The sequence below is a fragment of the Betta splendens genome, chromosome 9, assembly GCF_900634795.4.
Source record: "Betta splendens chromosome 9, fBetSpl5.4, whole genome shotgun sequence".
Classification (NCBI taxonomy): domain Eukaryota; kingdom Metazoa; phylum Chordata; class Actinopteri; order Anabantiformes; family Osphronemidae; genus Betta; species Betta splendens.
This window is the reverse complement of record NC_040889.2, coordinates 19,866,752-19,891,795: the sequence shown is the minus strand read 5'-3', so window position 1 is coordinate 19,891,795 and position 25,044 is coordinate 19,866,752. Positions and strand designations below refer to the sequence as shown.

Here is a 25,044-nt window from a genome sequence, read left to right as displayed (position 1 = left end):
TGTTGGAAGGAGAGGAAACGCAAGGGGTTACAGAGTTACAGAGGAAGAGACAAAGTGATTTTAAAAGTCAGTCTGTCGCACACGAACATGCACGCGAGCACAAACGCGCGCCCGTGAAAACAGAGAGGCGACATATTTGTGTTGGTTCTTGCGAGTGAAAGTTGAAAACGGTGGAGAACTCTTAGATTTGTGTCAAAAAAAAAACACCCACGTATGCATCAGTCATCAGTCCCGTGTTACATCATGCGTCGCACAACAACAGCGCGCCTCACTCACCCGAGCTGACCGAGCGCCGAGTGCTGCATGTTCTGAAGGTGCTGCTGTTGCCACCCGCTCATGGAGCCCAGGTGAAGGGAGCTGCCGCTGTTGAAGCCAGACAGGGAGGACAGGTCCGCGCTGTTCAGGGAATACTCTGCGTGCACACGTGGAGAGAGGAAGAGGAGGACGTAAATTACAGGCTGCGCCGCAAAAGTTCAGACCGAGATACGGACGACGGGCGTCCAGTAAACAGAAAGTTTGACAGCGATGCAGGAGACAATAGCTCCTGAACTGTAGTACGGCATTTACAACTGGGATGAGGGCTTTGAAGGCAGCACGAACACAACTTCAAATGAGCCATATCATAAAGTTTAATGATGTCAGACATTTAAAATTTGATTATTGACCGATTTAAATTTCTCTTCAAGGTAACACAGAATAAACATGTTAATGGAGTTTGAAATGTCACACAGACGTACATACCAGTACCGTAAGAAGTAGAGATGGCAGACGGATAACCACCCATGCCTTGTCCTGGTAGAGTGGGAGTTGCTACTGATACCACCGGGGTAGCCAGTGACTGGGCAGACTGGGAGTTGTTTATTCTCTGGTTCTGTGACGAGGGATGAGAAAACACAGAAGAAAAAAGCTTGAGAACACGAAATTCCCTCCCAGACAAAACAAACAAAAAGCTGCAATAACCCCAGAAAGTTTTTTTTTTCTTTTTTGTTTGATTTTATTCCTTCCACTCAACAGATGCTGAGCGTATGAATGTGATGCCAACTTCTGGGGAAATTAATCACTTGACATGCGACACAGCTGAACCCTGCCAACCCTATCATTTACCACCCTTTCAGAGGGCCCGCTGTCGCTATAGTAACATCATCGGTCTCCACGGCAACACCAAGGGTAGCAACAGCAAGGGAGAGGCACTTCACTGTGGCAGAGGGGAGGGTTTGGCAGGAAATAATGGCGGTTTGATTTGAAATGACAGTACAGTCTTTAGTTGGCCCTCATTATGGGTAATAAACGCTGTGAGCTGTAGGTGTGTGGCGCTACAGTGGGCTGTATGTGCAGGTGTGAAGGCAAAAAGACAGGAACAGAGGAGGGGACATGCATGAAGGGGCCGGGCTGCTTTAATTCCGACGCGCCACTGGAGGGCACTGTGCGCCCTCGCAACATGCGCTGTCCAGTAAGATCGCACAGCAGCAGAAACTAGAAAAGTTCCCCTGGAGCCACCGTTGAGTTTAGTTGCGATGATCTCAGGAAGCGAATGCAAACGAAGAGGTTCGGACTCTTTGTTTAGTGATTGGAAAACGTCAGTTCTGGTTGAGTGGCAGCCTGACTTACCAACAGCAGATCGACATCCTCAGACTGACGGCATTAAAAGGGGAGGGTGACACATTCACATTAGTCCGTGCGCGTGAGAACATCCAAGCGGTGGCTAAGTGTGGATCTAGGGATGGAGCTGCTGCAGGGTCGAGCCGACACAAAGGGAGGTGACAACCGGGTCAGAACAGGGGAAGAGCTAATAGAGCTAGCTGAAAGACAGGGTCTGCGCCGGTGCCACAGTGCCATGTTCACAAACAAACATCCAACAGCATTTCAGACTTGGGCCACAACTAATTTGTTAAATGAGTGTAAGGCTTTAAGAAGCTGTCAAAACAGGAAAACGCCACGTTTTCCTTATCGCAGGCTTAACCTTATCAACCCAAGTCTGATATGGAGAGATGAAAGCAGCACGGAGCGCGGGGAGGAACGTAAACAACGGCAAATCGGCCCGGAAGACGCCCGCGGGTGGGAAGATGCAGTGGAAAGAAAGGGTGAGAGGAGCGATGCCAGGACGCAGGCAGAGAGATCACTCACGATGGAGGGCATGTTGTTCTTGGCGCCAGGTGGGATCAGCACGCGCAGGTCGGGCTTGCGGTTGTTCATGCCCAGGTTAATCGGCGGGGGGGACTTCGCCTGCATGTTCTTGTTCATGCCCCCCGGGGAGACCAGCAGACTGGGCGAGTTGCGGTGGTTTCCGTATCCGTTTCCTGAGAGAGAGGGGAGAGAGAGAGAGAGACGAGAGGACGTTTAACGAGCGGCCATCGGACCCGCTTCATGCGTTCGGTGGGTGTGGGAAGCCTAATTAGGAGCTACAGGGATCACACTTTTCGGCGTTCCCGCCTGGATCGGGAATGGCGTAAAAGCACTTAATTACAGGTAGCGAGGCCGCGGAGCGCCGAGCGGCCGCCATCGGCCGTCAGAGCCAAGCGCGAGGCCCGTCCGGACAAAGGCGGCCGCGTTCCCTTCAGCTTCTCCCCGCTGAAATCCTAGCAACATGTGAGCACGGAGCAACTCGCTCTTTGTTTCTAACCCAATCCCGCAGACTGTTTTTCCCCTTACTTTTCCTTCCTCCTTCCAAGGGGTAGAACACAGGCCACTGTGTGGACGTTCCCACTTGAAAGACGGGCAGGAATTATACGTTAGACATAAATGAATTTCCTAATCATATACTCCGGGGGAAAATGAGTCGCAGATGTCTTCCTGGGCAATTTCCCTCGCTGATCTTTGTTTAATTTGAGAGCGAGGTTTTTTTTGTTGTTTGGAAATGAAAAGTCTCAAAAGCTCAATTTGAACAATCTGAAGAGCGAACGACCACTAGCGGTGAGAGAGAACGGGGCCGTCGGGCAGAAAATCAGCGCGCGTTTGTGCCTCTCCTCCAGCGTGCGCCGCGCGAGGACGTATAAGTCGACGCGGCCTATATGATTTCGCGCGTGCCTCTCTATAGCAGTTCCGTCGCGGCGCCGAGTGCACATTTGCGACAGCTTGTGCATGAGCCGCGCTTATAGCTGCACGTGTGTGTTTTGTATTGGACCCTCTTAGTTCCAGTGTCAGTCTCACATTAGCGAAGAGGCAGCTGCCTCTTCAGTTTTCCCGCTCGCTCATTCTCATGGCTCGCCCTTTGTGAGATGGAGTGGGTGCATGTGGAGATGGATGAATGAGACCTTACACACACATAAAGCGTACACACACACCGCAGATACGCACACTTTAGTAAATAACCCAGCAGGAAGTACATCAGTGTTTCTGTACAGATGAATAAAAAGAGACTGAGCTATGAAGAGATATTAATACACACTTTGGTCGAGATGACACGGACTTCATCTTGGTTACAGTTAATCAGACATCTGTGTATTGCCACCCTGTAGAGATGGCTGCAGTCCAGTCAATTATCTGCTAGATGACTGTGATCATGAGTGGCATAGGCCAGTACTTAAGCACTTCAAAAGCAAAATCACTCGCTAATTAAGCTAATGAAGCAAGAGCGGTGACTCAAATCTCTCCATTCTGCGGCTCGATCGCTCTGATTTTTTTTTTTTTTTTCGAGAAAGTTGCGTTCGAGGGCAGCACGTCGGCTCGACAGCCGCGTCGGACGCGGGCGAGAGACGTTGCGCGTTCCTGTAGGGCTTCTGTGCGCGGTGGAGCTGCGGCACAGGCTGGCGTCAACCGTTTAGAGGAAGTGCCAAATTTAAAAGCAGGAGTGTGTCTTGTCACACGTGGAGAGCAGCATCTGATCTGAGATTCAGATAAACTGTGTGCGTGTGTGTGTGTGTGTGTGTGTGGGGGAGAGGGGTCATCTTTTAGGTAAAAAGCTCAACAAATGCCACTTGACTTCATAGAGGCCACAGTTAGAGCCCCATGCACTTGACAAGAGCCCCCTAGGGTGTTCATGCTGTCTTTTTCCCTATCTCTCTCTCTCTCACACACACACACACACACACACACACACACACACACACACACACACACACACACACACACACACACACACACACACTTACAAAAACAAGAGGCGTGGTTAAACATTTAACTGTTACTGAACAAATTTCTAATGTCCTGTTGTGGTCTAACAGGCGCTCTCCGTTCTATTCTCCATGCTCACACACTCTTCCCTTGCGGTTTGGCCAAATGTGCATTCAACCCCAAATTCTCCAACTGAACTCAATAGTCACACACACACACACACACACACACACACACACACACACACACACACACACACACACACACACACACACTGTTGGTGTGAAGTGCTGCCAAGCTTGAAACGCATGTCTGATATTTTGAACTTTGAGCGCCTGCATCTGATTTCGACCAACGATGCCTCAATTTGTTTTGAGGCACTAAGTGGCGCGTGATGGAGGTGAGAGGAGATTCTGGTCGGGAAGCACAGCGCACATGACGGGAACCTGATTGCTCGAAGGGAGGCGGGAGGTTTTCACAGGCTGAGGCCCTGGTCCAGTTCTCATCATCATGTTTCTCTCACTCTGGTTCTCGCCGAGCGCTTTCCTCCAGCCAGCAGTGGAGTTGACAGATTGAGCATATACTGTATAGAAATGAGCAAACACATACATGCGCGCACATATTTGCTACAGCATGTCCATAGAGGACACATTATATCTCAGCAAAAGCCATATTTGCTATGGAGTGAAATTACTTGGGGATTCTGTGTGATTTTGAATTTATGCACACTTCTGGGTTTTGTGCAGCATATTTGCGCAGGATAAACCAAAAAGACTGTGCTTCAGTTACATTTACGTGCCAAATCCCGAGGATTATCCCCAGATATGATTAAGACATAGTGCATATTGGCGTTAATGCAGCAATAAAAAGAAAGTCTCTAGGGTAATTTCTACATATTACATCGAGTGAGTTCAGTCACGTCGAGTGTTCCTAGGCAACAGTTTACGAAGCTGCAAATGATCCTGTACTTTTCACAACTGGACTCTTACAACTGTAAAAAAAACCTGTCGATGCAGGACGTGACTACGTCCCGAAGACTTGAGAGAACTTCCAAAATGTTCTTAACCACCGGAGACTTGTAGTAAACGCTCACGTCGCGTGGGTGAGTTTTCAAGCTCCTACAGTAAAAGCGTGACGTCTGACGCACAAAGGAGGCGCCATCTTCACGTGCCTGTCGGAAACAGACGTTAGGGGTCGGGTCGACTTATCAGAACTCAGGGCGAGAGCCTTCGTGGTGCCACAGTGGCTGGTCCGTCTCACACCGAGACACTCGGAGGAGCATCATTAAAATGGCCGACCAAATTCACAGAATACTTGCATCTGTGCGCGCATGCTTCCAGCATCGGTGGATATTCATCACTGGGGTTTCCCCCCCATGGGCCCGTCCTCTCTCCCCCTAGATGAGACTTAAGAGGAGCTTTGAATGGAATCTTTTAGCTCCCACATGACTCTCTCTCTCTCTCTCGCCCCGCGTCGTGTTTTTCACCGCTGCCGAGCGACGCGGCGCTCTCACAGAGCGCCTCTGTTCCCCCGGCGTGGCAGCACAAAGGCTACATTTGAAGCGCGCCGTCGACAGAACACACGCCACAACAAGCGGCCCTGTTGTGCGTTGTGTGTGTGCGCCTGTGTGTTTGATGGGTGACCAGACAGTGAAACCAGGCGCTCACCCCTTCAGGGAGCCCCGGGGGCCAGACTCAGCTGCCCAGCTGTGCCCCACTGACCTGCCCCATTCTCCATTTTTACTGTAAGACTTAACCCTTAAAATAGGAGCTTCTCTGCCTCGCGTCCTCGGGGACAAATCCATTGACACACAGAAGCTAACACACAAGATTTCTTACACATGTTCCTACTCCACGAGTTGCTCCGCTCCACCCGGGACCATTACGGCATGGTAAACCACTCCAAACACTGGATCGTTTTGGTTGCAGACATATGATAGCAGTTACTGTGTAGCAGTTTTGCCTGCCATGCGTGTTGTCGCTTTAAATTTACATCCAAATCCCCATGAAAGTGTCTTCAAAAAAAATAAACTGAACTGTACATTGATCTGGTCTAATTGTCCATCAGTCACTCTGCTGCTTCAGTGTGGGGTTTATTTTATTTCTGTTATACTGTTTTATAGACAAACACAGGCAGGATGTGTCACAGCCCCAGCACTGGGCAAACATTCCCAGATGAACTCCACGACCACTAACATCAACACATCATGGACAAAATCTCCATTTGGGTTTGGGTTCCTATTAGTCATGCATTTTATGGCCTGGAGTGGGTGAGTGGGTGCCATGTCTGTTGCACGTGTGTTAGTGTGTGAAAAGAGAAGGCCATTCTTACCCGCACTGGTGCCTGCGCCAGTGGTGAGGTCAGCGCCCATGAGGCCACCTGAAGGATTGCAGAGAGAGAGAACCATTAGAGGACCGACACCCAGCTCACGGCCACTGTGCCGCCGGGCGCTCAATTCAATCACAGGCCACTGTGTGTATTACGACGTTGCACATGCACCGATACGCCGATCGAGCCTTAAGACTCTGAACAACGGCCAACATAATGCGACTGGACGCTTTATGATGGTGGCATCCAAGAAAAATGACACATTATTATTTTTAAGCCGTATGAGGTGAAAGAGTAGGAGGGTCCCGGTCGCGTGCGGTTTGGTGTGGACGCTGAAAGCGCCAAAACTCATATTTAGTTTGTGCTGGCCCTTCCAGCATCCAGTTGTAATGACAGGGTAAAGCTGTGGGCAGCTGCCTCCAGACTATAGGGACAGAAAAACTTTGGACAACAATGAGAAACCGACGGGCCTGATTTGCTCGTGTCACAAGCAGCTCAATGCCAATATGTCTAGTAAGGCCAGACAAGACCTGAATAATGAGCTATGAGCTAGGATATAACATAGATTAGGCTCATTTGAATCTAGTACCGAGCAGGAAGTGGAATTATGTTGAGATGTGCAGGACTAGTGATGAATGGATGGGTGCGGGTGAGGCCCTACCTGTGTTACCTGCACTGGGGGGTCTGTGTGTGACTCCGGGGGACATGCTGTTTCTCTGTAGGCCATGATGCGCCAACGGCAACAGGTTGTGGTTGCCTATGGAGCCGCCGGGGTGGCTGTAAATGAGATTGTTCTGGTTGCTAACGGGAATGGACACGGGCATGTCGTAGTTTGACGGGGGCACAGCCTGCTGAGAAACACAAGGGGGGGAAAAAAAACAAAGGTTTGAGTTTAAAGTTTCATTTTCAACCAGTCAGAAAGGAGTAAACAGAGAAAGAGAAAAAGACGGGACAGTCCAGACATATTCCAGGAACTCCGAGGAGGTTCAAGTCATTTACTGCTTGGGTCACTCCTACTCCAGGAACTGTCACAAAAACAACAGAGATGGCCAAGTTGCAAAGGACAAAGGGACAACAAACAATAGACGGCCATGCACAGATGATTGGTAGAGAGCACAAGTTCTTAGAACAAGGGCTAAAAATAGAAGATTGCATGATTATGGAAAAGGGAGAGGCTGCACAAAAAACAAAGGGTAAGTGTCTAGAAAACGCCTCGCTGAGTTTCTAACATGATATATGCGCTTGCAATACTGACAGCATTTGCCATAGGTAAAGTAGGCAACTGTGGAAGAGGCTGTAATGTGTTATAGCGAAGGCAAAATGTTGCTTTGTGGTCACTATATTCCTGGTTTATTACATTAAGGAAATAAGAACTCTATTGTCTACTGGGAACAAGGCCAGTGGCGTCCAACTGCTTCTAGAGAAGCAGATAACTCAACTTGTCTTCGCCTCACTTTAAACGTCTGCAGCCCTTTTTGTCTGGAAAAGAATGTTCAAGATCGGGCAAACGAATGCGTTTAGGAGTCGTTTACTTCTGTGTCCCATGGAGCTATGCTGCATGTTCTTCTTTGTGTTTTTAGGCGGTGGGCTCAGATCAGTCAGCAGGAACATGAGCAGAGGTAGGCCGCCGGCCCCAGGCATCTAGTTTGTCATGTTTATCGTGTCCCTTGGCAGCGAGGCTTAACCTTGGGAGCGCCCTGGAAGTGGCTGATCCTACATGTTAGCTTTAGGAAGTAGAAAATAGCCGTCTCAATTGCTGCCATGTGTCTCAGCTCATCAGTGACGCAGCCTACGTCGAACCGCTACATGTGCCTTAGAATTTTTTTCAGTCCTCTTTAAGGTTCTTCCATTTGCTACTGTTACTATTTTTTAAGCAAAATATTATTTTAAAACTACAGATAAAATGTCTTCCAGTCCTGGTCGTTGCATTTCCTTAAAACACATTCCTTGGAGTTCTTACGCCTCGCGACTTCTCTTCGCTTGCTGGTGTGGCTGCAGAGCCCAATGCTGGTTGCAAGGGCCCCAGCAGTAAGCTGTCCTTCAACTGGTACCATCCTTCCTGTTTTTACTCATCTTCCTCCCCTGCCTTTCCCCACAGTCCCCTCAACAGTCCCCTGCAATCCAGAGGCCCAGTGCCTGGCAGCCACCCTGACCACACACTGAACTGCCACTTGTTGCGCTCAGAGCCGCCCACCCTCCCCCCATCCCCACCACCAGCACCGCCACCCCCGCCGTTCCACCCCCATCCCCACCCAGCTCCGATCCCAAACCCACCCCACCCTGCAATGCCGCACCAGCTCACCAACCCCCCTGGCCTTCCTCCTAACCACATCTCTCCTTGCTTAGGCAGCACTACTGATTTTATGTGATTTTGAAATACTACATAATATAAATTTAGCAGTTGACATGTTTAAACAGATGCTTTTGCCCTTGATTGCTTCAGAACCGAGGCGAGACAACTGAGTTCTGTCATTTAGCGCGTCTGTCCTTGCTGTCGCGTGTGACTGAGCATTGTGTTTTGTTGCAGGAAAAGGAAAGGCACATGCAGACCACACCTCCCCAGAGGGCCAGGCAAGGCATTGTGGGTAGCAGGTTCAAGGTGGCAGTCCAGTCAGGGTAAAATTTGTCAAGAGAGAAAGTCTGCAATTACTACAACAATGATGGCTGCTAGTTATGGGCTAGAGCCAAATGAAAGGAGCCTTCAACAACTGTAATCAAGAAAAATCCAAGTGCAGTAATTATTTTACTGTATACAATAGAATCCCTCTCTACTCCTATTCTCACTTTCAATTTATGTTTTTAGTCTGGAGGCAAACAATGGCGGTTAGCCGGGTTAGCTCTGGCCACTCAGCAATTTGTTAGCCAGCTGAGAAAGCGGTGCAGCGTCAACCCAGTACTTACAGGTATCTTATGACTTTTAATCATGTGATCAAACTCCTCGTTAATCTGTTTGTATTTCTCCTCAGTGCGTGGGGTGAGGATAAGAGCAGACTCGAGCTCCGGGCTCTCGCCGCCTTTGTTCTCCTTCTTGCTCAATGCCTGCCAGGTCCCACAATCACAGAGATGGACGGAAGGACACACAGACGAAGGGGGAGACGGACGGTGGGAACAGATGACGTGAACGAGGAGACAGGAAGCATAGGGGGGTGGGGGAGGGGGGAGGAAAAGAGAGGAAAGAAAGGTGAGAGGAAGGTTCAGGTTTCAATGAGAGGTACTTACACACAGTCTCTGTCTGCTGATCATCAGATCAATGTCCTCGTTTATTTTCCTGTACTTGTCCTCTGACTCGGGGCTGTGGCCGACTGAGTCGTCGGCGTCGGGATCTGGGCTGTCACAGCCGTTTAGGCCCTTCTTTCTCAATGTCTGCAAACAGAGCAGTCACACAACACAGTTGAAGGGCTTGGGGTAAGGACCAGCGACCCAGGTGCATCACTTGGGAAGGACAAACGCTGATGAATGGTGAGGTCAGACACGAGAGTCCAACTAGACAAAGTTTGACAAAACCCCAAGATTTCCCCAAATTAAGCACTCGGTTTATTTCAAGTAAAGAACCAATTCTTTATGTGAGAGGAGGAAGTACTCCAGCTGTCCCGACTAATCTCATTGGCAGGCCTCATTCAACGCTTCATCAACATGGGGCGACGCAAGGATACACTGGTTGCTTCGCGAACAAGTAAACACGCTGCTAAACATCCACGAGGGCCCCAGAAAAATGCAATCACATCGAATAACAAGACATAATGATCACGCTCCCGACCAAATGACAAATCATAGGACTACGCAACCGCATAATTACACAGGAAAGGAAAAAAAAAGTCATAAAAGCTAAACAGAATTTACAACCGTATCCCTCAGCGGGTCGTGGAATACTCTTATAATACAGTAGATGGTGTGGTAGTTTCTGGTTTGGCCACCTGATGGCCACCTGCCCCTGTTGGAGGGTCCAGAACAGCAGAAAAGGCGCTCTCCCGCTCGCACACCACTCCCTCCGAGTGGGAGAGACGCAGACAAAGAGAGGCGTGAGAGGGAGGGAGGACCGCAGAGAGCTGCCTCTGTCCTTTTTTAGATATTGTTGACAACCATAACAACAGGGATACGTTTCAGAGCGCATTAGCGCGTGTGATAGCATGAGGGCCCGTTCGCTGGAGCGAGCGAGCGGTTGAGCGAGCGAGCGGGCTCGTGCCGATAGGTGCTGCTGTACGTTCAATTGCCTTGTAAAGTGAGACACAAAAGACAGTGTGGGAGCGAAGAAAAGTACAGTAGCTGACAGTTAGAGATCTCTTCAAAGGCATCCCTTCCTCTCCAACCCCCTTTCACTACTACCCCCCCCTCCTCCTGGCTTTAATAAAGGGAGATTAGTCTACAGGAGGAATATCACGGGCCTGCTCCTGTCTGTGCAGTCTTCGCTCCACACTGCGCTCTCCTACTTTCATCTGAAGCTCCATATCAGACAGACGTAATTAAATTTACTTTAGCACACCCTGTATTTGATGCTGATCAAGTGTGCGTGTGCCTTTCGCTGGATGTGATGTATTGTGCGTATGCGTCTACCGGTTTGTGTGTGTGTGTGTGTGTGTGTGTGTGTGTGTGTGTGTGTGTGTGTGTGTGTGTGTGTGTGTGTGTGTGTGTGTGTGTGTGTGTGTGTGTGTGGGAGGGGAAAGAGGGGAATGAGTCTGTGTTTGTACGCGCTTGTGTGGGTGTGCAGGAGTGGGTGTTAGCGTCGAGAAAAAAAAAAAAGAATGAGAGACTGAGCAGGAGAAAAGGAGGAAGATAGATCCTAAGATAAGTTAATCTCGGTGAACTTCTTCCTCTCATTTGTTTGTCTCCGTCAGTACTCACTCATGAGCGAATAGAGATACGAGCGCTAGCTACTCCATCACAAGCACCAGCAGAAGTGACAGGGAGCGATCTGCCTGCTTAGAAAACAAATAACAATCCAGTCATCTCTCATGTCAGCACAACAAAGGCCTGTTTTGAGTGTGGTTTTAGTGAACTTAGAGGGCTCCTTTTGTGTGTGTGATAACTGTTTGATTCCTGAGGCGTCTCGTGGCGAGGCAGCTACTGTAAGCGTGTCAACATTCGCTGGCTCTCCTCCTCTCTCTCCGAATCCTCACTTGGCCCCCAGAGTGGAAATCTGGAATTCTGGATTTGAAAGCGTCTCTCACATCTTTGACAGTCTTCAGGATATCGCACCAAACAAATCATCCAAGGCGATGCAGGAGATCTGACTTCTAACAGACCTGCGGTGAATCAGGCACTCTTGCTCCATCTGAGGTGGTTGAACAAAGGGGTCGCGGAGGTTTAGCACGCTGTCTTTTTTGGCAACGGCGTGAGATATAAAACTTTCGGTATTTCTTCTGTGTAGTTTCATCCTGGCCTTAGCGATGCATCATATCGAACTGACAAGCGCTGAACCGCTGGCCTTTTTTGTTCACATGAGGATGCACGGAAGAAAAAAGAAACAACTTCTCCTCCTTGCATAGATTTCCACCACCTACCGCCAGCAGCACAGCGTGCATGAAAGATTCGCTTCCATTCTGGGAGGGCTGGCAGTGGGGTACTGGTGGGAGGGCTGGGCTGAAGGTGATACCCATATGGGGCGGCCGAGCTGGTGGTCTGATGGGGGGGGTCGAAGGGGTGCAGGGTGCCGCTGTGTGCCTGTTATATGACTTTGAAGCATGTGGTCCAGACTTAGCTTTCCACTGAGGCTCAGGACTTTAAGGGTGCAGCTCGGGACGCTATGCCACTCATCCCAGTTATGTCCACCTGCTCAATGCCATCACACCTGTTGCCAAAGCCTGACACACAACCCAGCAACCAATGGGATCTGCTGGAGTCCTCACGTAGCCATAGAAGGACGTGTCTCTCGGTCGCTCCACCTCGCTGCCCAGCAACCCTGAGTTGTTGCATGTTTTTATTAACAGAATCATATAATCATAATCAAATTTTCTTAACTATTCAAATTTCCAAGTCTTTAAGAGGGTCAGACACGTCTCTATACTGAAAAAAAAAAACGAAAAGGACATTTACAAAAGAGACGGAACAAAGCTACAGAGCAAAAACCGACTCCAGCGTCTAGCATCGCTGTCTATTAACGGGGCACGCTACACAAAATGACTCCAGCTTATGTGGGAGAGACGGAGTATGACAGATAGGGAAGGCTGCAAAAAAGCTGCGTATGCTCGCCTGGCTCAGAGTCTTTCTCTGTGGCCCCTTTGGAGGCTTGCTCCTAATTAAACTCCTTCTTCACGATGCTCCCTCGTGACTCGACTCGTCACACGGCCTGCGCGGCGGCGCGGGCGCAGCATAGACGCGTCCCACATACTTAGACGCCCCCGTCTCACCCCCTCGGCTCGGCACGATCGGCCACGGTGGCCCGGACCGGACGGCGGCGAGCGCGAAGGGGCCCGGGCGACGTGGGCACGAGTAACGCGGGGTAAACGCCTGGCTCGGTGACTGTGTGCTGGTTTCATTGTTTGCCGTGTGGGTGTTAACTTCATGGGGCTTCTGAGAAAAAGCGTGGAGGGTATTTGGGTGTGAATTTCGGGTGGCCCCAGGGAGTCTGCGAGGGACAGCTGATGCCTGCCCAGAGCTCCTGCCATACCAGGATCCGTCTGCTCGGCATTCTGCCACCCCGCGCACCCTCTCCGTGCCTCTATCTGTCTTTCTGCCCCTCATCTTTCCGCCTCAGTCTGCTGCTCAGTCTGTATCTGACTCGCCACCCCTCTTCCCCTCATTTTCTGCAATGCTGCTGCACATCAACAGAAGCTGAGTCAAAACATTGTTGGCTTAATGGGTACATCTTCATTTCTGATAGACTCTGGCTGGTTGATGGGTTGTGTTTGGAAGGCGCTTTACTGCTGACCATTCCCCTTTACAGTTATCTTGGCAGTGGCTTAAGGCTATGACACATTCAATATTGTGTTTATGGCTACTGGCGACAGCCAGGCCAGTGGATGTTTCTCAGTGCTTTCAACACAACAGCTGACAGCATGAGTGCAAAAAAACAGTCCATTTATAATCGGCCCTTTATATATTTTCCAAGACTGGTCTTAAGAATACACAAACTACTGTACGCGGTACCAGGGGAGCAGCTTTCTGACAGACAACCCCAAAGCAAAAGCATCAATACATGCTGTGTTATTGTACAGTGCAGAGCTCAGTCTCTGTTTGTCACACATTCAGTTGAGAGACTGATCATCATTTCTGTCATCCTACAAACCACACACATGCCTTTAGAACGCTGGTAAAGGTTCACTTGACGAATAGGTTTATGGAAACTGATCCACTGAATCACGATACCCTAAACCCGACTGAAGCAAAAAACGTCTCACGTTGGGTTTTAAAATGTCATTTAAAGCTCGGAGCTACAATTACTGAAAATACTTTTTTTCATTAATATAATGTTCAAAAGGCTTAAAGGAATATGAAGTATACTGCTCTAAATCTAAGATATAGATCGGTTTGATCATAAAGGTGGCAAGGGAGGATGCCTTGACAACAATGGGAGGATCTGTGTTATTGCAAAACAGCAATATGGCTCAATGTGCTAATATACCCAACCTATGTGGGCTAATAGCGGGAGATGTGCTCTCATTCTCCTTATTTCTATGTTTCTCTGGCTTCATTCTTCCTTGCTCTCGTTTTTCTATCTACCCCTCACTCGCTCGCTCGCTCTGTCTCTCTCTGCTCTCTGCCTCTCAGAGTGGAAGGAAACATCAGAGGGATCAGGCTGGCTTAGCTTATTGGAAGCAGATGGCAGACCAAAGGCAAGAAGGCCACAGTTTCACGAAGCGTGGTTTGAACATGCCAGGACCATGTCGAGGGGCATGCCCGTGGATGATGGCTGCGTCGTGTGTATATATGTGAGGGAGCCATTGGGGGAGGGGGTTTGGGGGGGAGATGCTTGATTTTGTAGGTTACCAATTTGAGAAATGGGACCCTCACATCACAGTTTGCCCCTGCCAGCTTTTTTTTCTTTTTCTTCAGAGATCATCTGTGCATCTCTATGCACTGGTGAGGCAACACATGAAAACCCCCTGCGCCACTGACTTTCTAGTAATTCGGTGGCTTTGAAGCCCCTCGCTGCTGGTGTCCCGCCGCACTTTAAACGGGAATCAAAAGCGGATGCTCCATCAAATCTGGGCAAAGGGGTTGAGTAAAAAGCCGGTTAACGGTGTAATTACCGTTATTAAATAAATCATTTTCGAAATATGTGCAAAGTAGAGCAAAATAAAAGTGGACAAAAGTGTTAGAAAAAAGAAAGGAGGCAGAAAGCGAGGGTAGTGTACGCAACAAGGTTCCTCCACATTTCTCCAAACTGTGCCACTGTGATAGCGCATGTGTTAGAATCAGCGTCACGAAGAGCCCGCTGCAGACGAGAGCCCACTCACAGACAGACAGTCTTAGCTAGCCAGTACACAGCACAATACCAGATGGTGCAGTGTTTCCCATATGGAAGAGACACACACTAAGCACATGTCAGAATCCAACACTGTTTGCATCCCAGGCCTGGGAACAAAGTGGTCATTCAGAGTAGTCGCTACACTGTATAATTACCCAGATAGACATTATGAGACACAATGCCAGCTCAGTGAGACTGGATAAAGAGGGCACTTGTATCCGCACCCTCAACCTACCCATCTTTCATCCCGTCTGCACCCCGGTTGCATAACACGTCTTTATTTAAATGAGAGGAAGCGCTCTACATGTATATGTATTTCTGATTCAACGTCAAAATCGATTTGCTAGGGTTATACAGCGTGTGGAAAGCGCTCTTATGCTTGCTTTGCTAAGTCGCACTGCACCATGGGGCATTACCGATAATGGAAGGCCTCAACGAAAACGCCTCGCTTGTTTCAGGGTGGCTGTTGGTAAAACTGGTAAAACGTCTCCACTGCAGCCACTGCTCTGTCACTGTTGACCCACCAATCATCCCTTATCGTCGATTGTCCCTCTGACTCTTATCGTGCGGTGCCACGGCAGGAAAAGCGAGCCTTAGGGAGGCCCCGGGTAACAATGGCCGCCCAGCTGACCTCTATGCTGTGACCTTGAGTTTCCACACGCTACCCAGAGCGGCACTCGTGGCAGAGGCCAGAGGGGAAGCTCCAGGCAGGGCAGGGAATGCCATCGATAAAAATAGATGTTCATTATTCGGACTTTTCCACAAATAGATTCAAAGACATCATTTCATCTTAATGGCTGGAGTGAATTGTTTTGGGCTGTGTAGTGGAAAGGCCTAGCCTTTTGGCAGCGCGGCCTCAGAAGTGGCCTGCCTTCTTCACTGCTCGACACCACAGGGACCACATATTGGCACATTTCAAACAGGCTATTTTAAAACCTCATTTTGTTGTTGTACCTCAAACTTCCGCTTCAGTATATTGACCTTAAAAGACACCTCTGAAAAGGATCCAAGTGCTACTTAGTTTCTTGTTTGAGGTTCTGCTTTTCTGGCCAGCAAGCATCTGACGCGGAGCCTGTAGATCATATATATTATCGTATCTTGTATTTTATGACTCTTAGAAAATAAAAGACACGTATAGTCAATAAAATAGAGCCTCAGTAGAGCTGCTCTCTTTATATCTGCACACAGATGTGTTCCAAACCTTCAGCAGATGTGCAGTTAGGGACTCGTGTGACATGTGAGGTTGACACCTCTCAGGGTTTGTGACTTGTCACATGCATGCTTTATAACATGTAATTAATTGCACAGAGAGCATCGCCATCACTTTACAGAAACTGAAGAAACAATTGTGCATGGCGGCCAGTCACAATGTTGTAAGGGACGGAATGGGAGGGGGAAAAAAAACGAATGTGAAGAGAATTAAATAATAGACCCCTTCATCCGAGAGATCAAATGTTTATGGGCACTGCAGGGTCTTAGAGCGAGGATCTTGTGCGTGTGGTTACCGGGGGCAATTTCATGGTTGATCCTCAGACAGAAGGAGAGAAACAGAGGCTGAATGAATACCCTGACTCTTCGCTTACTCACTGTGTTTCAAAAACAACCCCCACCCACTCCGCTTCAAACACAGGGAGGGGGGGGGGGTGAGAGGGAGAGAGAGAGAGGGAGAGAGAGAGAGATTCCAAGCCTATTCTTCTAGCCTCTCCCAGCAAGGACCGCCAACTAGGTGACTATTTTTAGCCTCGCCACAGACTATTTTTAGACCACTACCACTTTTTGAGGCATTTATTAGTTAAAAAAAAGTACATCAAATAACAAAGGCTGATGTCGGTGGTTCTTTTGTGGGTGATGCTTTATTTTGACTGTCTGAAAAAACGAGTTTTTCATGTGGGTAGTTCGGCGCATGCTGCCAGTTACAGTCAAGTTTGAGGGAAGTGTAATGACTTGTAGCAGACGCAGATACAGACGGAGAAACACATGGACGCCTTTTGTTTTGTACCTCTGTCGCATTAGAGCAGTCAATCGCTCCATCCGGAGCGGCGGCAACCTTTGAGCCTCTTTCTGTAGACTGCACCCAGTTTCCCCCGCCTGCTCACCGTGCAGCGCTGTACTGTATCTCAGGTTGTGCTACAGCACGTGCAGCCTTTAATTCTCCATGTCTTTGTTTGAACAAACTGCTCGACTGCTTGCCGATATCACAAGGTTAATTTACTTAGTCAGTCAAAGCAGCTTGAGAACCTAATCCCCCGGCTCGCAGGGAAAAACAAGTCGTGTCACTGATCTCTGTCTTCACTAGTAAACACCGAGGCCCTGTGATCACCGTGACAACCCGGCCCCTCACCTCCAGCCCACGTCACAGCGCATGCCGACATATGTAAAAGTCACCAAGGATGAATTAGCGAAGTCATTCAAGCTGAAGTAATTACTGCACGTGGCTTTTTGGAGAAAAAGTCATCCTGCGTCTTGATCGACGCAGAAAAACCCCTCGAGCCGAGTGTTCCCCGCGCTGTTTAGAAACCAAATAAGCGCACGGAATAGCACACATGCTGGAAAATGTTTTCACAAGAGCGAAGAAGGCAGAACACGAGCACACCGGCACCTTCGAGAGGGAAATGCCCCCTCGATCCGCAAGAATGATACCAGAAACCCGAAAAGGTGTTTGAATTACGAACAAATTCTTGAGGGTGAAATCAACCAAATGAGTCTCCGCAGCGCTGGAAGGTGCGGAAAGTGACGTTTGATCGCCAAATGAAACAACGCTGAGCAACGCATGCATCTCCCCACCGCAGCAGCTCGGCTCACTTTCTTTTTATGTCTCCTCACTTAGCCCTATTTGCCGTCGCCACCCCATTACTCTCCCTCCCACCCTCCCTCCAGTGGACTGTCACTCGACTGAAATCACACCTGTGCTTTTCACACATCTCGGCACACGGGTGAAACATACGCAGGGTGAAACATGGTGAGGGAGCTTTGCTGAATCTCATTAGCCAAGCGGGTAGTCATTAACAGAATGACCTTTGGAAATAATTACCAGCCTTCCTCTCTCCATCCCTCCTTCCCTCCCTCCCTCCTCCTCTTCTCGCACTCATCCCTCCCTCTGCCCCTCCCCTCCTCCCTCTCGTTCAGCAGCCCTTCTAGGTGAGCAAAGCATAAGACACAGGGGGAAATAAGGAGGAGAAATAAGTTGAGGGTGGACGAGGAGGCAGGTTTAAAATTACAGGGTGAGCTGAACTCTCGGATTATGCTAATCGTCTGAAAATGGGATTGGCAGGTCGGCTCAGTACCTTGAGCCATGTGCCGCTGCATGTGATTGCTGAGCCAGTGGCATTATGGTGTGCTGTGGTGGCTGAGGTCACCGCAATGCCGTCCACCCCGCGGGCTTCCAGCCAGTCGTCACTGCGCGCACGCTCGCACACGCTCGCACAGGCCCGAGCGGCCCGCGGCTACGGCTGCTAATGGCGTGCATGCGCGTAGACCCCCCCCCCTCCCGGGTTCAGCCGGGCCCCGTTATGTACAGTGGCTCCCTCTCACAGCTCGCTCGCTGAACCTTTTAGTTGTTTCACAAACCTGAGTTGTTTGTTTCAGCGGAGCAGAAAGCAAACACATGCCGGAGCGGGGATTTGGCACGGCCCGGGTGTGTTGTTGGATTTGGGGCCGTTCAATCACAGCGAGCGCTAGCCAGCACTGCTTAGGTTTGATCTGCAATCGTTGGGAGGCGAAAGAAAGGACTCTTTCATCCGCTACAGCAATTAACGCCCCCCATACTGGTAAACTAAGCCGCCCGTAGCAGTTGTTCTTAAGCAAGGGTTCAAACGAGAGGAACAGAGAGAGGGGGATCTATTTGCTTGTCATTTCCCAACACCGCTTCCCTTTTCTCCACTAATGCTGTTCGCATGTCCAGGAAACCGGCCTGGCAGTCAGCGACTATAGGAAATCTATCTGCATGTTTGACTGTTTTATCTGGAGCCAGACTCAGAGTGCACTGTAGACCTGCCAGAACGATGCACTTGGACTCCGTCTAGAGTCTGGATGCGCTCAGATGTCTCTTTGAACAATTAGCATTAATTAAGTGGACCTGCCCACCTATTTATGTAACAGGTGGTAACACGGCGTTCAGTGCGTGTTTCCTCCTGGGGGACGTCTCTGCAAATTTTGATGCCACTAACAAGTGTGACTTGGGATCAAGTGGAAGCACTCGAAGCATTACAATAAACAGGAGCCGCTAACTAACACCGCCGCGGTTTGAGCTGATTGTCAATAGGTTCCGGGGTGCCAAGCGTTTTAATATGAATGTAATAACGTGAAGTCATTTTCGATTAGAGCTGTTTCTTTTGTTTTCACACTTGTGTTCAGTGGAGGCTTAGCCTTGGTTCCTTGGTCTTATGCTTTCACAGATATTTGTGGAAGCGTCGTTCCCAGCTGAGATGGTCCGTGAGTCATCGAGACCTTCCCTACCGCTCCTCTCACATTCTCCCTCCCATGCCGTCTTTCGAGCTGTGCCGCTTGTCTCGCATGCACCCGGTGACCCGTACATAGATCCAACATACTGCAAGAACATCTTACAGATTCTGTATGTTGTATTAAAATAAAGCGAGAGAAAGACGGAAAAAGAGCGAGGGATAGAGAGAGAGAGAGAGAGAGAGAGAGAGAGAGAGAGAGAGAGAGAGAGAGAGAGAGAGAGGGAGAGAGAAAAGCCCTCCAGCCTCTTGTAAACATGCTGTAGCTAGAGAGGCTGTGCAACGCTCTCAGTGCCACTCTCTCAACAACGCTAATTATCAACCAAAGACATGCTAATTACATAGAGCTTTATTGCTAATGTAGCAGGCCTGTATGCCAGCCGCCCACACTCTGAGCTCTGCTCCCCTACCTCTGCCTCTCCTCCCACTACACCTTCAGGCGCAGCAGCAACAGAAGGCAGATGAATTCATTTCTCGATACTTTTAAAGACAAAGACACGGGTTTGCTGCAAATTACAATTTCAAGACGTCACATTTCAACTGTCGTGTTTGTTGCTTGGTTGCAGCGATGCCTTGATTTTGTCTCCATCCCAGCGCCCCCCCCCCCCCCCCTACCCTCGACCCCCCACCCGCCTTCCTGCACCTGTAACGTAGCCTAGCAGCAGCACACAAAAAGTAGCAGGGGAGTCCCGGCCCTGTGTCCCCCCCGCACCCCCCTCCCGTCCACACATCCTCCTCTGGACCATGCAAAACGTGCTGGTGTCAGCTCTGTGGCCAATCCCGTTAGCGCGCCGCGGCTGAAGGCTGAAGGCCTCCGCGCATCGATTTATCCCGCTGCGAGACGTTCAGAGTCCTCCAGGGATGGCGGTGTAGGCAGTGCTGCATAACACACACACACACACACACACACACACCCTCACCAGGCTCTTTAGCATCTTCTCCTGACACCACTGTTCATACGTTGGCCATTCTGCGCTCGCTAATGGAGACACGGTTAAGGCGAGAGCTTCAAAGCACAGCTCTCATCACACACACTTGGTGAAACGTGACAACTCTCTTCCTGAGTTGTGTTGGGGCAGCGTATAAAGGATATCTGTGGTTAGTAACACATATGGAAATGAGTGTGTGCGCTATATATATTTCTAAATATGAGTAAATGAATAACTTATTGTACCAACATTTATTTATTATTTATTTATTTACTTACTTTTTAACTTCAATCATTAACACTGTCAATAATATAAATTACAGAAGGGGAATAAAAGCACATACTTTATTGCTTTGCATAGGTTATTAGCATGTGTCCTGTGGATTTGTTTGAGCTTCTAATGCATCCAGCCCATTGTCTTGGTTTACATCTCAAATGCTTGACACACTGAGTGCTGTAGCAGGTGATCTATATGCCACAGTAACAGACTATGTGTTGGACTGTGCCAAATGGAAGATTGCAGGGATACGAGACAACAATCAAGTCAGCAGTGCGCTACAAACGTGCCGTTTACTCACACACAGACACAAAGGGACGAGGATAATGAAAAGGACGCGTTCATTTCCAACGTGGTTGAGTTTAAAAAGCAACGTGTACATTGGGATGGTTTGCAGTCAGGTGCAGAGTGCCATCTGGGAAGGCAGCAGCGCTCCTGCTGGGCCTGGCCTGGCACGATTGGGCAACAAGCCCAGCAACACCCTTACGAAGAGAGAACAACAGCTCTCATGGCGTTTGATCCTGTGTTTGCCTGACCAGCCAGTTCCCTGGGTGCCTGTGTGCCAGGAGGATGCCTGCGCCTCATCTTATTGGCCCTCGCTTTTCATTTGGTCTGTTAGCATTGGGCAGAATAATATTCCATTCCATCCACATACTGTAGGAGCACCTATGAGCACAGCTCCTTTTTATATACCACAGTGTAATTATTAGGGCAGTATAAAGAATTAGGAAGGCATTTCATCATGGGACGGGTTTTCTTAGCCACCCAGGACATACGGACATATGTGAGGGACCGAACGCATGCAGGCATAAGCGCTTGTGTGTTGCATAACAGGTTGACGGTTGAGAGCTTAAGGACTCTGAAGGAGCCACGCGTCGCTTCCTGCTTTAGCCGCCTGTCTAGATGCTGACCTGACAGCGCTGTTTACCCTTGCCTTAAGACCACATTAGTGACATGTGTCCAAAGCAAGGCGGGTCAACATCTCCCTCTAAGAGGCACATCGGTGGTGACAAGACACTAAGATGGTCGCTGGTAATTACCCAGCCAACAGGCTGAGAATGAGACCGACGAGGAACCGCCTCTATGTGATAACACACCGAAGCACGAGGAGGCAGATTAAATAGGCACTTTATTTATTTCTGATATGTTTTGTCCTAAAATACCTTTTCTGAACGTGATAGATATTAGCATTGCACCTTTAGGGACGACCAACAAACTATGGGAGCAATTATTTCTTAGACTCTGTTAAGTGTGAAGAGCAAAAGAGAGAAGTAAGGGTTGCTGGATGAGTCACAAATGCTGTAACCATCTGTCTCCTTGTGTTTCCGCGTGTTTGCATGAGCGAGCGGATCTGCGCTCGTGCGCCGCTCGCGCGTTCCTGAAACCCACCTCGACGATGTCCGAGTTGGTCCTGCTCTCGTGGGGCTCGTTGTACTCGGTGTATTTCAGCAGGACCTTGTCCATGTCTGTGCTGGCGTACTGGAACAGCTTGTTGGTGCTGTTGAAGATGATCAGGGCGATCTCGCAGTCGCACAGCACGCTCAGCTCGTACGCCTTCTTCATCAGGCCGAACTTTCGCTTTGTAAATGTCACCTGGGGTAAAAAAGGGAAGGAGACAAGCATTTAGAGGACGGAATGAGAACAATGTGTACAGTAAATGCAAGAAGAAATTAGAGATTTATGTTCCCATGCAGATGATTGAGCACTTCACTGACACCCCTGTAATTCAATCCTGTAGACATCTTTTAATTACAATAAATAAACGCTGTCCTGGACCTTTTCGCCCAGTGATGAGGGAACAAGTAAACCTAATAGGTTTTGGGAAATGGCTTGAAACACGAATTCTGCTGATGGCTGAACAGCCCCTGCTGAACAGTCTATCCACAGTACCAGGAAAAACGAAGCTGGGCTCGCGTTTAAGGAACTGAGAATACTGTGTCTCAGACAGATAACGGTAAGACAGATCAGTTATTGGTGTACATCAAAGGCCACACAAGTTCATCATGGAACATGTGTCAGGTGGAATCGTCCCCTGTTGCGTGACCCCTGCGTGCTCTTCCATTGCATTAAGGAAATACACATGAGCGCAACTATCTCGGTCTCGATAAATGGCACGCTGTTTTTCCCACTGTGGCGTCGATGCGTGTTGTCGCGCTGCTCGGCTAGCTGCCTCTTACACTGACCAAAGCGCAGCTGATATAAATAACCACGAAGTGACGAAGCCCGAAGCTGCTGGTAGTGATGCTGACGATGTGCTCAACGCAAACCACAAAAAATGGTCGCCTCTAATAGGGTCTCTCTCTCTCTCTCTCTCTCTCTTCGTGTGCACGAGGCCAAAGACCGGTGTTTTTAATAAGACAGGCATACAAGTGCCCACATCGTCTAAATAGAGCAGCCTCCATTCTGCCATTGTTTGGATCAAAACTGGAGCAGTGAAAGTGAGTTAATTCCAGGGAGCTGCACCTGGTTTCCTTTCCAAACCATGTGTGCCGGCTCTTCAGCTGCATGGGAAAGAACAGAAAATGTGCCACTGCCAACAATACTGGCTTTTCTATTCTTTTTCCTACTGAAATATCTTTTATATTCTTCCTCGACTGAGTGCATTATGTACATTGGAGCTTTTTTATTGACAAAGCTTTCTACAAAGAGGAGTCACTGCCAGAACGGTGCCCAGCTGGTAGCTAATGATCTCAGTTTGCTGATTAACTGCATGTTTGTCTATTCTCTTCTGACACTTAAGTGGGCCAAAAAAATACTCAGTTAACATGCTGTGAATGTAATAACAAATATAACTGTAGGCTAAAGAGAACCTTTAAACGTGAAATCAATGTGCGTGTGGTAGATTAGAGTAATGCACGTATAGATTTGTGGCATAAATCTATCATGCAATGCCCTTCACGTTTTCTCTTTACAACTCCAAGGCCTGAAAGCGGAGATAGGGAAGAATGGGTATTGATAGATAGTTTTGGATTTCCTGAAATCATATCTCCCAGGATGCACCAGGGAAACTGAATATCAAACTATACCCTCGCATCCACCCTGTCTTTCTCTCAGTTCCCCTCTGTACTAAGAGTGGGTAAAGCCTTGCATAAACTGCAGTATCCCGTGTTTGAGCATCAAAAGCCTCGCAGTGATGTCACTCCATCACGCGGCGCTATCTGTCACACGGCAGATGCTGAAACCAGAGACAGGGACGATGCTCGGGTACTTCACAGGCCCGGCGTTTGCAACGTAAGGTTCCGTACCTCAGCACAAACAATCATCTCAGTCACCGACGACAAGGCGAGAATGCTCCCCTGGGTTCTAAATACCATGCTGACATTTACAGAGTCATAGTGGAATGTGAAAAAAAAAAACAAGGCTCATTCTCAACGCCATCAGATCAAAAGGCATCTTGTGACAACAAGATTAATCGTCGTAAGCAGCCTAAAACTGAAACATGAGGCTCCGAAGCCCAGAAGTGGTTCGGTGCAAACGGTACACGAGTGAGTAAACGCGACGACGGGACTGTAGGACGCAAGGTTGTTATTCAGGAACAGGACATGTGGAGTGTTGTCTTCCCCCGCGGCGTTTTGATGCAGGGGGACGCCGGGGGCAGACGCAGGACACGGCTCGCTGCTGTCACCCACCCGCTCAGGCACACGCCCTGCTGGGGCCATTAGTGTTCGAAAGGGTGGCACGAGCAACGCGGGCTGGGCCCGAGTCCCCGAGGTCCAGAGGTCCAGGTCCCAGAGGGGAGAGGCACACAGCGGCTCACATCACTCACATCTTAGTGGGTAGGTTTGTGAAAACATCAGCACACACACACACACACACACACACACATACACACACACACACACACACACGGTGTAAGGTAACAAGCCACTGGGAAGACAGTCGCTCTCTGCTTCTTGTCTCCACGTGCAAATAAGAGGAGCCGAATCCGAGTTGTCTTGATCCTCACACTTTAAATGAGGATCCGTGCATGCATTTCCCACATATTATAATTCACACATTGGCTGACTTTAACAACACCACAGGAAAGAGAGTGAGTGTGATTATGAAAAGCCTTAACTGACCAAATGATAACACCTACATAAATATCACACTGCGCCCCCACATCTCAATATGACACGTACAACCTGCTACCTCCAAATCACATTTTATTACTAACGCAATGCACAGACGTCCATAAATACCCAAACACACACATACGCGTTTTACAGTAGCTTGTACACAACTGATGTCTTGATGGCGCAGCCTTCGTGTGGAACATGTTAATCTGTCCTGTATCTCAGCTATGCAATTGTGATGCTCGGCATTAGGTTTCAGCGCTGGAGGAAACTCATGGCCTCGCATGATGCTGTCATGTGACCGTTTTAGCCCATTGACAGTCAGGCTGATGATGTCACCGCCGGCCTTTCCTGTGCAAGCGGCTCTCTCAGACCACACAGTAGCTGTAAACAAGTGCTCTCCACCTGCGTTCGAGCAGCTACCGCTCTGTTCCCCGAAGCTACCGCGGTGTAACTATTTACAGATCAGGTATCTCACAGATTTTCTTTAGTAAAAAAAAAAAACGCAGCTAAAGCTTATAAAAAAGAGCAGGAGGTTTGTTCAA

General features: G+C 49.0%; 1 protein-coding gene across 18 annotated transcripts in view; it reads right to left on the bottom strand.

Annotated features, from left to right (window-relative positions):
- The window catches only part of mef2cb (myocyte enhancer factor 2cb), a 62,884-nt gene that overhangs the window by 3,660 nt on the left and 34,180 nt on the right, over window positions 1-25,044 (bottom strand). For 3 of the 18 annotated variants that reach the window (XM_055512040.1, XM_055512035.1, XM_055512036.1), the window contains exons 3-10: window positions 21,834-22,037; window positions 9,598-9,741; window positions 9,280-9,417; window positions 7,040-7,229; window positions 6,382-6,429; window positions 2,125-2,297; window positions 742-871; window positions 277-412 (exon numbers count right to left, since the gene is read on the bottom strand). In XM_055512040.1, coding sequence (XP_055368015.1) covers window positions 277-412; window positions 742-871; window positions 2,125-2,297; window positions 6,382-6,429; window positions 7,040-7,229; window positions 9,280-9,417; window positions 9,598-9,741; window positions 21,834-22,037 — 1,163 coding nt within the window. Of the gene's footprint in view, window positions 1-272; window positions 413-741; window positions 872-2,124; window positions 2,298-6,381; window positions 6,430-7,039; window positions 7,230-9,279; window positions 9,418-9,597; window positions 9,742-21,833; window positions 22,038-25,044 lie in introns of those variants that run through there. The other 15 variants (XM_055512041.1, XM_055512037.1, XM_055512050.1 and 12 more) reach the window with 11 other exon arrangements.